Below are 12,475 nucleotides of genomic sequence, written 5' to 3' on the forward strand. Positions count from 1 at the left end.
ACATTCATTTGAACATTTTCCTTTCATAACCAGTTACAAGTTCAACCTTATTTAATTGGCTGCTTTATTTAAACTTGTTTTGATTGCTTCAGTTTATAGTTACAGATTTCTGTTATGTCATGGAGTGCATGTATTATTTGGAAATAGTCCATCAGCATTAGCACAACAAAGCTGCAGTCATTTTGAACTCAGTTAAGGGGACGAAAGCTCTTTCTTATAATGATTTTTAACAGCTGAATATTTATTTATTTTTACTTCTGTTTTTCTAGCCTCTGGGCAGGATTACCTTGAAATGTGAATGTCAAAATTAGCATTTAATACACTATTTTATAATGAATATTTTAAAAAAAAAGCACAAGAAATGTTAGCAAGCCAAGATGTCTGCTCACTTTCTGCTTTAATTTTTCATCACCATTTAAAGTTTTATCATATTTAATTATCTTTGCTATTTTCCAGGTAAAATAATGATATTGAAAAGATTTTATTTGAAGACAGTGCATTTTTATTGGGGGAGATTGAAGTTTATCATTAATTGATATATTTCAGTATAGATCAAACATTCATAATTGCAGCCCTCTTAAACGAATATTTCTTGCCTCTGACATGAATATAGTGCTCAAAGATCCAGACAGCAATCCATACAGCTTACTTGATAATACAGAATCAGATCAGACTGCAGACACTGATGCCAGCGAGTCTCATCACAGTACTAACCGTCGTAGGCGGTCTCGTAGACGAAGGACTGATGAAGATGCTGTTCTGATGGATGGAATGACTGAATCTGATACAGCCTCAGTTAATGAAAATGGGCTAGGTATGTAAGCACTTAGGGAAAAGAGATATATATATATATACACACACACACACACACACACACACACACACACGTATATAACTGTATACTATTGTTAGTGTATGAAGCTTTTTTCAAAGAAAGTATGCAATTCACAAATTGACTTTTTCTTAGTGTTTACTTTGAACAAGGTAGATAGCTTTTTTGTCTGTCTTAAATGTTTAGTTCTGAGATTTGTTAGAGCCAAATTATTTGAAACTTGGAGGGTTAAAGTGCCCTTTGATGCCATTAAATCAAGACAGATACTCAAACTGCAGGGTATTTAGTGCTTTTATTGTCCCCAAACTAAAATCAGGCTTTCATCATGCCTCTTTTAAAATAATTATAAATGACACTGGTAAAGGTATATATGTATATATATATATCAAGAGTAGGCATTAATTTTCAAGGGCTAAAATGTCATTAACTTCACTATAAACCAAACCGTACCAGAGAGGAAAATGGTGTCCCTGAATGATGGCAGTTTAAGTCTGAGAGTTTGTTTACTGTGAGTTAAAACCCTCTTAATTTCCAGATGATGATTCCATTTTTAATCCATTTGGAATGCTGAAAGCTACAAAAACGTATTTCCTGTCAGTAAACATTTATTGTTTTATTGTTGGTGTTTAATTAAAAGTTTCTCTTGCCCCTTCTTTAAATCTTTAAAGGAAAGAAGGTTTTTTGTTTGTTTGTTTGTTTGTTTTTGTCAGAATAGTTCATGTTAAACTTTGCAATTACAGATGATAGTGAAAAAAAACCCCAGCGACGCAATCGTAGCCGCAGGCGTCGCTTCAGGGGTCAGGCAGAAGATAGACAGCCAGGTAACTTGAGTGGACCTGTTGACATCAGGTCACAAAGCATGAGAAAAATGTCATATGCCTGCTTTCTAAATATATTATACTTACATGTACACATGTGTGCATATACATTCAAAATTTGCATTGCATAAGTTGTTTATTCAACTAATAAGACTACTACTATTAAGAAAATGCATTCTTCCTTCACAGCGTAAGCGTTAGTAACTTGTCTGATTGAACTAATGTTGTGTCTCAATTGTTTACATGGAAAGACTGTTGAGAAGACCATTTTATTTTCTTCACTTGGCAGTTTCTTCACACTTGAGATGGGGCCTGCCATCCCAGGGGCTATGTTGTAGATTGTGATTGAGGTTGATTGGCAAAACTGGGCAGCTTTTGCATGGTGCCTGCTTACTATATCTGAATTCAGCACCTCATTTTTGTGGGAGTTGTAATACCCACAGTTTAAAAAAAAAAAGTATAAAAGAAAAATACTTGAAAGTGTCTTTCACCTAATAAGAGTAATGCATGTTATGTTTTTGTTTACTGTAGTGTGATACCTTTTACACCTACTAACTATTCAAATTAATAGTACTTAGTTTTAGAATGTTTATTTTATGTAGTCATTAATTTTTGACTTTAAAGAAACTTGTTTGCTGTGTCTATTATTTTGAACATAATTCCATTTCCTGTACAGAGAATCACATGTATATTCACAATGAAGAAATTGTGTGCACCAGAAATAAACCCCTTTCAAACAAATCCATTTTTGCATTCTTTCCAAAACCAGTTCTTTCATGTGTTTTCCCCAAATAAAAATGTAAATTCTGGCTTCTTTACCATTTTAAATTTAGTGGTTGTAGAGACATTTGGTAAAACCGGTTAAGGGAATTAGTTCGCATCCCTGAAAGTTTATGTTTTAAAGATAGTTGGAAATTTTTAGAGCAATTAAATATTGTCAAAAATTTTAAGTGTCCAGAAAAAATATGTTTTCCTCTCTCTTCTGTCCTCTCCTCCTTTAATATTGAGAATATATTTTAGGCCTGGGCTTGGTAGCTCACACCTGTGTCCCCAGCACTTTGGGAGGCCAAGGTAGGAGGATTGCTTTAGCCCAGGAGTTTGAGACCAGCTTGGGCAGCGTAGTGGGATCCTGTCTAAAAATATAAAAAACTAGCTGGGTGTGGTAGTGCGCACCTGTTGCACCAGCTACTCTGGAGGCTGAGGTGGGCGAATCACTTTAGCTTGGGAGGTGGAGGCTGCGGTCAATAGTGATTGTGCCACAGCATCCAGCCTGGATGACAGAGTGAGACCCACTGTCAAAAAAAAGAAATGTTTTAGATGAAGAGATTATTTCATTTGTTTGAAGATGACACAGCAGTGAATACATTATCTGGCCCTACTTTATAAACAAGAAAATTCAGGATACCAGTATGGGCTTAACGTAGGATATATTACATTTATTAACTAGATGTATGGTGGTTTATTACCAAGTCAACAGGCATAAAAGGAGTAACAGTGGGGTTTGTTGGAGAAGAGGCAAAAATTTCTGTATGGTATTAATTGCAACTTAAGTAGTTGGAGGTTTCAACAATTTGACAATGATTTGTGTTCCACACTGCATCTATTCCTATTTTACTTCTGCTTGGGATTACTAGTTTTTCTCTCTTAAAACTCCTTGCACTCCCTAGCTTGCCCCTTCTCCCAAAAGACAGGGTGGGTGAAACAAGCACAAAATTGTTACCTTGATCCTGGCAGCAGTTGCAGAGGGCAGCCTCCATCCAAAGTTAATATCAACATTCTCTTTTAAACACTCAATTCATTTGATCTCATCTGCTCAAAATTTCTTGTTGTTCTTAGTGTAAATTAAGCAGTGAATATTCTTTACCACACTTAGAATGTGACAATACAGTTGATTAACTTGGATCCTTTAGAGGAAGTTCTAGAGTCCAAGTCATTACACAAATTTGCCTTTATTTTTTCTAGATATTATTTATTAATCCATATTGGACTTGTAAGGGGATTGTATTATAAGGACTGGCTATAAACAGGTTTTTATTTGAATTAACAGGTTTCTTTTGGCTTCATTTTATTTGGGTAGGGGATATTCCAGCTAAATGCTTGTTAATTTAGTTGATAACTAAATTATATTAGTTGATAACTAAAATATATTATGATGTCTCTGTACACAGTGGATGAAGGGTTCTAGGAATTGTTTAAACATGTTAGGTTGGTGAGTTTTTGCACCTACCTGAAAATGGCAAAAACCACAATTACTTTTGCACCAACCTAATTTAGCAGCAGGGTTTCCAATTAGATGAGTTTTCCCAGGTGTCACTGAGGACTGAACTTGGAAACAGTGCTTTTGCTACGCTGTTCCCCACACTGGCTAGAATTGTTCTTGTAATGGGTTTGCTACCATGTATGTAGACATAATAAAGTGGATTATGACAATAGCCCTGCTACCGATATCATTAATGTAGTTATAAACATATTAGCAATAAATTTAAATAATTTAAAAAGCTTTAAGATGAGCGTACTGAGTTTCTTCCAGTTTGGAAGGAAATAGTTTTCAGATTTCAAACATCTTTAGTGGTTTTCTAGTTAAATGATGTATTAAGTTCTGAAATAGGTTGTTTCTTTGTGATTTTAACAGATTGATTTAATAGTTCTAGAAAGTTCTTCAGTCTTAAAAAGTGTTAGCATGTTAATTCATAATTAGGAAACATAAATTGTAAATACTATCCAGCTTTTTATTATACGAGAATGATTGTTGTTTTCATAGAATTTATACTTTATGGACCAATTCTCCCCATACGTAGTGACTTTAAATAAATAATTTTAAATTTACCTGAGCTTTTATTCTTTACATAATTAACTTGCTACCGTAATTTAAAAGATAAACTGTGCTTTTACGTATCAGCGATTTTCTAAAACAGTTTGTGATAGAAAATAAAGGGTGGATCTTTTGATATTTCTTAAAACCAGTGAATTCTAAGTTTCAATTCTTTGTTTTTGAGACAGAGTTTCGATCTTGTTACCCAGGCTGGAGTGCAGTGTGGCAGATCTTGGCTTACTGCAACCTCTGCCTCCCGGGTTCAAGTGATTCTCTTGCCTCAGCCTCCCAAGTAGCTTGAATTAACAGGCATGTGCCACCACGCCCGGCTAATTTTGCATTGTTAGAGACCAGGTTTCAACATGTTGGTCAGGCTGGTCTCAAATTCCTGACCTCAGGACCATCCTGGCCTCCCAAAGTGCTGGATTTATAGGTGTGAGCCACCACGCCCAGCCCTAAGTTTCAATTCTTGAAGAGAAAGTGCTGAGGTATAAAATGTCAGTCCACATACTGTAGAACATAGGTCATTTGTTGAAGTTCGGTTGACAGTAGGGTGTTGGCTTGAGTTGAGTCTTTTTCCTAATCCACTACTGCCATTTCTTTGCATGCATTTCAGACAGTCCCTACCAAGACTGGCAGAGGGGGTGTGGGAGGGGTGTCATTGATTACACTCTGAACCTTTTCCCACTCTGATCAATGTCCACATCTTTAGGGTGGTGGTCTATCATCTTCAGTTTGCCTGTAGTTTGTTATTTTAATCACACAGAATCGTTTCTAGTGTGAAACGTTAAAAAACAGAACCATAGAATAAACCACACTTGGATATCTTAATTGTGCTTTTTTTAAAAAAAGACTTTTTGTATCTGATGAAATTTTCAAATTTATCCATAATTTACACCAAATTTGCCTCATTTACCCCCACTGATAATTGCACACACTGGGCTTAGAACACTGCATTTGTACTTCCTTTTGCTGGTTGTGGGTTTCTCTACAAACTTGTTCCGCAACCTTAGGTTCAACCGGAAACAAAGAGCTGGATTCTTGGGGAAAGAGGACTTTAATCTAGACTTCCTCAATCTCAAGTTGAAATTTTCTTCAGCCCAAAAGCCCAGGCAGATTTTTCAAGCTTTGTTTTTGGTTGGAGGTGATACCCAGCTTAAGAAAATTTTGACACTGGGTGACCCACCACTAGTTTAATAGTGAAATTACTCTTTAGCCATAAACTTTAGAAATATTTTTTCAACACCTGTAATTTTTTTCTCATCTTTAACAGTCACAGTTGCAGATTATATTTCTAGAGCTGAGTCTCAGAGCAGACAAAGAAACCTCCCAAGGGAAACTTTGGCTAAAAACAAGAAAGAAATGGTAAGGAGAATTTAACCTGTAGGTTTTTTAATTTTTGGTATGGTTTAGCTTTATTTTTTTTACTACTATTACTGTGTGATCACTTGTTTCCACAAGTAGACAATACTATTTTAGTTAAAGACTCTTGAATTTGTTCTTGGCCCGTAACTAAAGATATGCATGCTTGAGCCTGAAATACTTTTTAGGTAGAACTTCAAATAGCATTTATAAAATTCAGTCTGCCCAAAGATATTGGGCATAGAGACTGTTGTTTAATTCAGGAGCAATAGGCTATATACGTCTTCTCATTGATGGATATAGACCTTTTAAATTTTAGTTCTTTTAAATGCTTTAAGGTATTTGATATGTAAATGTGATTTTTCAAAAAAAGGTGAGTAGTTAAATTTGTTTTATTTAGTATTAACTGTTTATGTGATTTACATGGTGAGCTTTCCAGTGTTTTAAAATTAGGTACAGTTTTTATTAGACAGTACAGATGTCTTGTGTGGTTTGGGCACTGCTAAGAGATACAAAGTTGAAAGACCCATAGAGTGGAATACTTTGCTCTTTGTTTTGAATTTTAAAAGACGTTTTAATACTTTGATCCATTGTGGTGTATGAAACTGAAATTTTTAATTAGCTAATGTTTATGTAGCTGTTTTCCTCCTCAGCTACAGATTTCATTAATAAAGAAGTTGAAAAAGTTGTCTCCCTTTGGCAGGCAAAAGATGTGATTGAAGAGCACGGTCCTTCAGAAAAGGCAATAAATGGCCCAGCTAGTGCTTCTGGCGATGACATTGCTAAGCTACAGCGCACTCCAGGAGAAGAAAAGATTAATAACCCGAAAGAAGAAAACACTCAAGAAGCAGCAGTCCTGAATGGTGTTTCATAAACTGAAGACGTTCCTAGTTTACAGTTCTTTTACATTACATTTACAATAGTGCTTGTACAAGCTTGCCAAAGATAGAATATGGATCGCCAGTCTTTACATCGCACTTTCAGTTCCTCCATTTGGAATTCAAAAAGGGGAGGGATCCTGAGGAAATCATATGTTAAACATAACTTTGACACCTACTGTGTTATAAAATATATCATCAGATGTGCCTTGAGAATAGTATATGTAACATTAAAAAAAAGTTGCTGGCTATAGGAAAAAATGTTATTTTGTTTTCAAAATATGGCAGAGATGGGGGGTGGTGGGTGGGGGGAATCCCTAACGTAATTTTCTTTATGAAAGCATTAGCTGCTTTTGTTACATTTTTAATATGCAACCACTTCTTCACCTGAGGAAAACTAGAGTGAAATGCAGTCTACAATATTTTGCACTGAATTGTAATTTCTTCATTAGTCTGGAAACTGGTCTGTTTTAATATGTTTTTTAAATGCTGTATGTGAGGAAAATCTGCAGACCACTGGAATACATTTGTTAAACTCTAATCTGCAGGGACACTGGGTGATACTTGGCAGTGACTGTTCTACCTTGAGGCTTTGTTTGGTTTATTTATTAAAGTGTACAGTATTTAAAAATCAAACATAGCTTTAGTTGAAACACTAAGCTGAATTAGTCATGTCCATTCAGACATAACCTGAACTACTGAAAAGATCAATTTCCAGAAGGTTTATTCTGTATAAACTACATGTTAGTCTTCAGTAGAGTATCTTTTTTTTTTTCTTTTTTTTTCTTTTGGTTGTTTGATGTGCAATATGTTTTTGTATGCAGGTAGTAAATAAACTTTGATCTTCCATTTGCTGATTTTTTTTTTAACTTTCTACTTTTTACACCAATTGTTGCAAAGTAGTTGGAACTATTTGTAGGCTTAGGATAAGCCTATGCTTTGCTTTTTAAAACGCAAAGTATACTATTCTATACTTTGCTTTTTAAAAAGCATTTATAGTTGCTCATAAACAGCATTAAAATGTCAGTTGGCTATTTAATCATTTTTTCAGAATCCTCTGAAATCTTAACACAAGCTTAGGCTGTTAGATGCATAGCTAATTAATAATACATGTGATATTAGGGAAAAAGACTAAATTCTAATCAAAGGCAACTTTGGAAGACAATGAGGGGTAGCAGGTATGACAGGCAATTTTTAAATAATAGGCCAATGATTTGCTTCTTGATTTTCAAGTAACTTATTTTGAAGGCTCTCATACCAGTGACTGAAAATCAGTTATTAAACTTTAGGTATATATTTTAGCCAGAGCTTAATTTTATGAAGATAACATGTTTGTTTTAGAGAACAATGGTACAATAATTAGTACAGCTAATTGTGAGGTCAAGTCAAATAATTGTTAGACATAGGGGAAGGGTTGTTCCACAATATTACATGGACCACTGAGGAAGAGTGACAGCCCGTTGTATTTTTTGGCATATGAAAAGTATTTTTTGTGTGCAGTTAATTTTTTATGTGCATAAAAATGTGAATTTATATGATCTGAGAGATAATTAAGGATGTAGTTAAAAATGTAAAATTTGCCAGGTCAATGTATATAACCCTATCCCTCAGAGTTATTCTAATTAAGGTTAAAATGTGGTTGTTAAATGCTTTTTCCTAAGGCCTTCTAATTGTTTTTTGGCAACATAATTTTAAAGGTGTGAGTAGTGCAACTCTTGTCCTTTATATTTAAAAGGTATCAAGTAATTTCATATCCTGATTTTTAAAAATTTACCCACAAATGTCTTTTTTAAAATCGAACAAAGCTAGGAACAGGTTTAAATTGCCTCAGTTCTCTTCCATAATTGGGTTAAAAATTATAAGGTATTAGAAGAATTTTAATGCCAAAATTGGCAAATGTGGTAAAGGAAAAAAATTACTTTTCATTCTCTCCCACATAGAATAGTCAGATACACTAAAATCCCTTTTCCATAAGGATTGTTTGAGTGGGAATGGAATAATCAAAAAGCGTGAGGATAGCTTAACCAGTTCTTCATACTAGCAATAAATAACCACATGAAATTCATTACTTCACAAATGACTAAACCCCATGTCTTGTCCTTTAAAAAATATAGGTACTGCAGAATTGTGATAAACATGCATGTGTTTTTTTTAGAGCCCACTCCCCAAAGTGTAGCCATGTTTAATTCAGGTAGCCTTCTAAGTGTATTTGAGAGAGGTCTGTCTTGTTGGCGGCTATCCTTGTTGGGCGAGATGTTGCTATGGGAAAAACTTGCCAGTACACACTGAACAGCCCTCAGCAAAAAAGGCATTCGACTGGAGCCAGGGCGGTAGCTCATGCCTCTGGGTCTAGCTACTCGGGAGCCTGAGGCGGGAACATCATTTGAGCTCAGAAGTTCTGGGTCAGTGAGTCCTTGTCTCTTTAAAGAGAAGGGAAAAAAAGTATTCTGGAAGATCTTGTGCAGTTCCAACAATGTTTCAGCATATATATATGAATTCATATATGACACCTGAACTGAATCATGCAGTAGCAGCTGAGATAATATGGTGGCAAAAATGACCTGCTTTTCCTGAAACTTTGGAAGCCCTAGGATTCTTGGTTTAGGCGTCACCTTTGTTAAACCCTTTAAGGTTTTGTATAAAATGGTGTCTCTGGTAACACTTAAGACATAATTGGCAAAAGTATAACAGGAATACACAAATCTTCATTTTGAAATAATCATGTATTTTTAACGTGGAATTAGAAGCAGCACATCAGACTGGTGAGTTCACGGAAACTTACCTGAGCTGCTGCTGGGTTCCGTAGCTGCTGTGCGGTCACGTGTTTTTGTAGCTGCTGTCAGCTGTGTGTCTACTGTTCTGTAACCTAAGGAGGTCTTAGGTTGGTATGTTAACTAAATCTTGGATTGAGAAATAGTACCATTTGTATCCTCTGCAAACAGATTGACACTTTTGAGGCTCAAACTAACTAGTGGTTTCATAGGCTGTTGCCTAAGGACAGATAAAAATGGAAAACAGGCTATGTCTAGGGATGTAATGTCCCGGGACAGATGACTGGTGGTTAAGAATGACAGTAAAGGAAAATTAGACCTGGAGTTTTCTTCTGGAAGGTTTCAAGGAACTTGGAATTGAACTCAAATCTACTGTTTTGGCAAATTCCCAAAGAAAAGGATGTTTGTTATTGTCTCAGTCTTCCTGTCTTTGCTACACGGTTTGGATGCCCTATATTTTGTCATAAAAATATCTGTCTGCTATAGTGAATTTGCTAGGCATCCCCCATTTAAATTTTAGTTCTTTATTAGAACGTGTACTTTAATCTATGATAGCATTTGGTTTTATTTCAGAAGCTTTTGAAATAGCTGTAGTCAGACTTTTGGCAAGTGGTGTTAACTTAAGACTGATGTGTGTTCATTAGATTAAACAGTAGGAAATTACCACTTCTGTGGGTCAAAAATCATCAACTATTAGCAATTTCCTATGGTTCAATCTAATTACAAATTTTTAAAAAGAGTATCAGTGTATCACTTTGGATTCAGGATCATCTGTATCTTCTGTACTATTATTGCCAGTACTGAGGCAAGGTATACCAAAATTCTGGAAAAACTATACTGCAGTTTTGTAAGATGCTTTCCCACAGTCCATTTGTTTATTTCTTCCTTTGGTAACTCAAAAAGATGCTTTAAGTAACAGTACAGAATTAGAAACCGCTATTTTAGTTCTATTAACTTTTTCTGTTTTCAATTTTATCCAACCAGAGAGGGCTGCACTAGTTGGTATTTTTAAGGCCCTTCCAATATTAATACAATTTGAGTCTAGTCATGTGTCAGACACTGTAACACCTAACCAAATCTTCAACTATTCTCATAAGGAGGAGTATGCTGAATTTAAGTGGTTTTTGTTTCACATATGTATCCATCCCATTTTCAACTATGCTGAATGCAATCGATAAGATACTCAAAGCAAGGACAAATAATTTTTCAGAGTCTTAACAGCCCCAGTATTAAGTATGCTACTTAATACCTTCTTGAATTTCTTGGTATTTCAGTGACTGGTATTTTTTTTTTGGCTAAAAGTTTTTACACATTTGTATCCTCTTAACTGGATTAACTGTAAAATGTACGTACTAATTTTTTAGTTTTAGAGACCATTTTCATTAAAAGTATTTTCCAATAGCTTTTTCAGATAAACAATTTATACTTAATTGTTGCCTGGTGCTTATATTTCAACCTCTTTAAGCTTCCCTTTTCAACTAACTTGCTGTCTTTAGGTTGTAAATGAAAATGCAAACATATATTTGAAATTTCATTAATTGAAACAGCAGTAAGGTGGCAGCAAATGTTAACCGTAACAGATTATCTCATATCACTGGACTGTTCTATTACTGGGTCAGGAGTGATAAGTGACACAAGATAGGAGCTCTTCATATATATATGTCTTGTTGGTTTTTTTTTTTCCTGGCAACTTTCATTTAAATACATCTTGTTGCTAAGGCAGTAGCTGGCTCTAAGCTAATAAACAGCACACTGTACAGCAGTCCAAAAACTAAAAGCAGAGCTTAGGTCATTCAGATTAACTGGTACTCAAGGTTACCCACTCCAGGATAATTTACGCAACCAAAAACCTAGGAGAGCATTCTACATAGTGATTTTTTTACTTCGTTTACATCAAATTTACAGGTTTTAAAAATTAGTCTCTTCTATGACACTGTTGAGCCATGTTCTAAATCTTCATATTAACATGTTTGGAGCATCATGTGCACTCAAAATGTGAACCTACTACAAGCTTCTGAACTGTAAAACCTTTATAGGTTACTGTCAACAGAAAGATGCCTTATACAGTTTCTCATGATAGAAACAGAGCTCTGCATTCTAACTAAAACCCCACTAACCCTTTAAATGAAGCATTATGCCTGAAGTTTTATTTTTAGACATTTCTGATACAAGGTTTTCTGTATGGAGGGTGTATATATTCAGTACACTGAATTTATTCAGCTTTCAGTGTGGCAGTATGTTAAGAAGACAGTTACCTAATTTTTCTCAGTTCTCACTGGTTTTCCATAAGTATATCATTGGGAAAATACTTGATGGCAGGAGAACTAAAGGTGGGAAGAGAGTTAACTTCTAGGACCACCCATTATAGCTCACTTTTTACCAACAAAGCAGTTTTTATACAGCACCTTAGGACTCACTTCTAATAACGTCAACTCAGGTGGCCAGTAAAGGCCAAAGGGAAGAGGCTTAAGTGAATCACAAAAACTTGATATTCAGGTCTAATATGAAGGCTCTAGATAGGAATTCCCCACAGACTTCTAAGAGGACTAATATGAACACAGTGAATTGGAGAAGACTCTCAGGATCCAATTCTAGTTTCACCAGCTGTGGGACCTCGGAAAGCATTTGCTCTGGACTTCTGTTTCCCTAGCCATAAATGTGGAGGAATCCTCGGAATTTCAAGTTGCTCATGTATCCTTCCCTTTTACAGAGCAAGCCGGAGCCTCAAAGCTCAGATTGACCTGGTTTTTGCAGAAGTTTAACTTGCAACCTACCTCCCATTGCCTAAGTGTGTTTAATCATGCCGCCTTCTCCTTTGAAATATATCTCGAAACACCAATGAGTAAACCCTGAGTAAACCAATGAGACCCCAAGCTAGATCCGTAGAGACAAGTACCAGACTCAAATCTCAGTACCATCAAGGAAAACATGCTTAGGTTATCAGAATTGTGAAGACTGTAGTAGAAAAGTTAAGAGACTAGAACTCGGGATCTGAGAAAGAT

At 35.4% G+C, this 12,475-nt stretch overlaps 1 protein-coding gene across 6 annotated transcripts in view; it reads left to right on the forward strand.

The window, feature by feature from the left end:
* The window catches only part of FXR1 (FMR1 autosomal homolog 1), a 64,022-nt gene extending 56,471 nt beyond the window's left edge, over positions 1-7,551 (forward strand). For 3 of the 6 annotated variants that reach the window (XM_012456965.3, XM_012456944.3, XM_012456960.3), the window contains 4 exons: positions 614-814; positions 1,573-1,653; positions 5,736-5,827; positions 6,528-7,551. In XM_012456965.3, coding sequence (XP_012312388.1) covers positions 614-814; positions 1,573-1,653; positions 5,736-5,827; positions 6,528-6,698 — 545 coding nt within the window. In that variant the 3' untranslated portion in view covers positions 6,699-7,551. The remainder of the gene's footprint in view (positions 1-613; positions 815-1,572; positions 1,654-5,735; positions 5,828-6,527) is intronic. The other 3 variants (XM_012456953.3, XM_012456970.2, XM_012456987.3) reach the window with 2 other exon arrangements.
* Positions 7,552-12,475: the final 4,924 nt, after the last annotated feature.

The sequence above is a fragment of the Aotus nancymaae genome, unplaced genomic scaffold, assembly GCF_030222135.1.
Source record: "Aotus nancymaae isolate 86718 unplaced genomic scaffold, 86718_ANA_hifiasm-v0.15.2.pri h1tg000067l, whole genome shotgun sequence".
NCBI lineage: Eukaryota > Metazoa > Chordata > Mammalia > Primates > Aotidae > Aotus > Aotus nancymaae.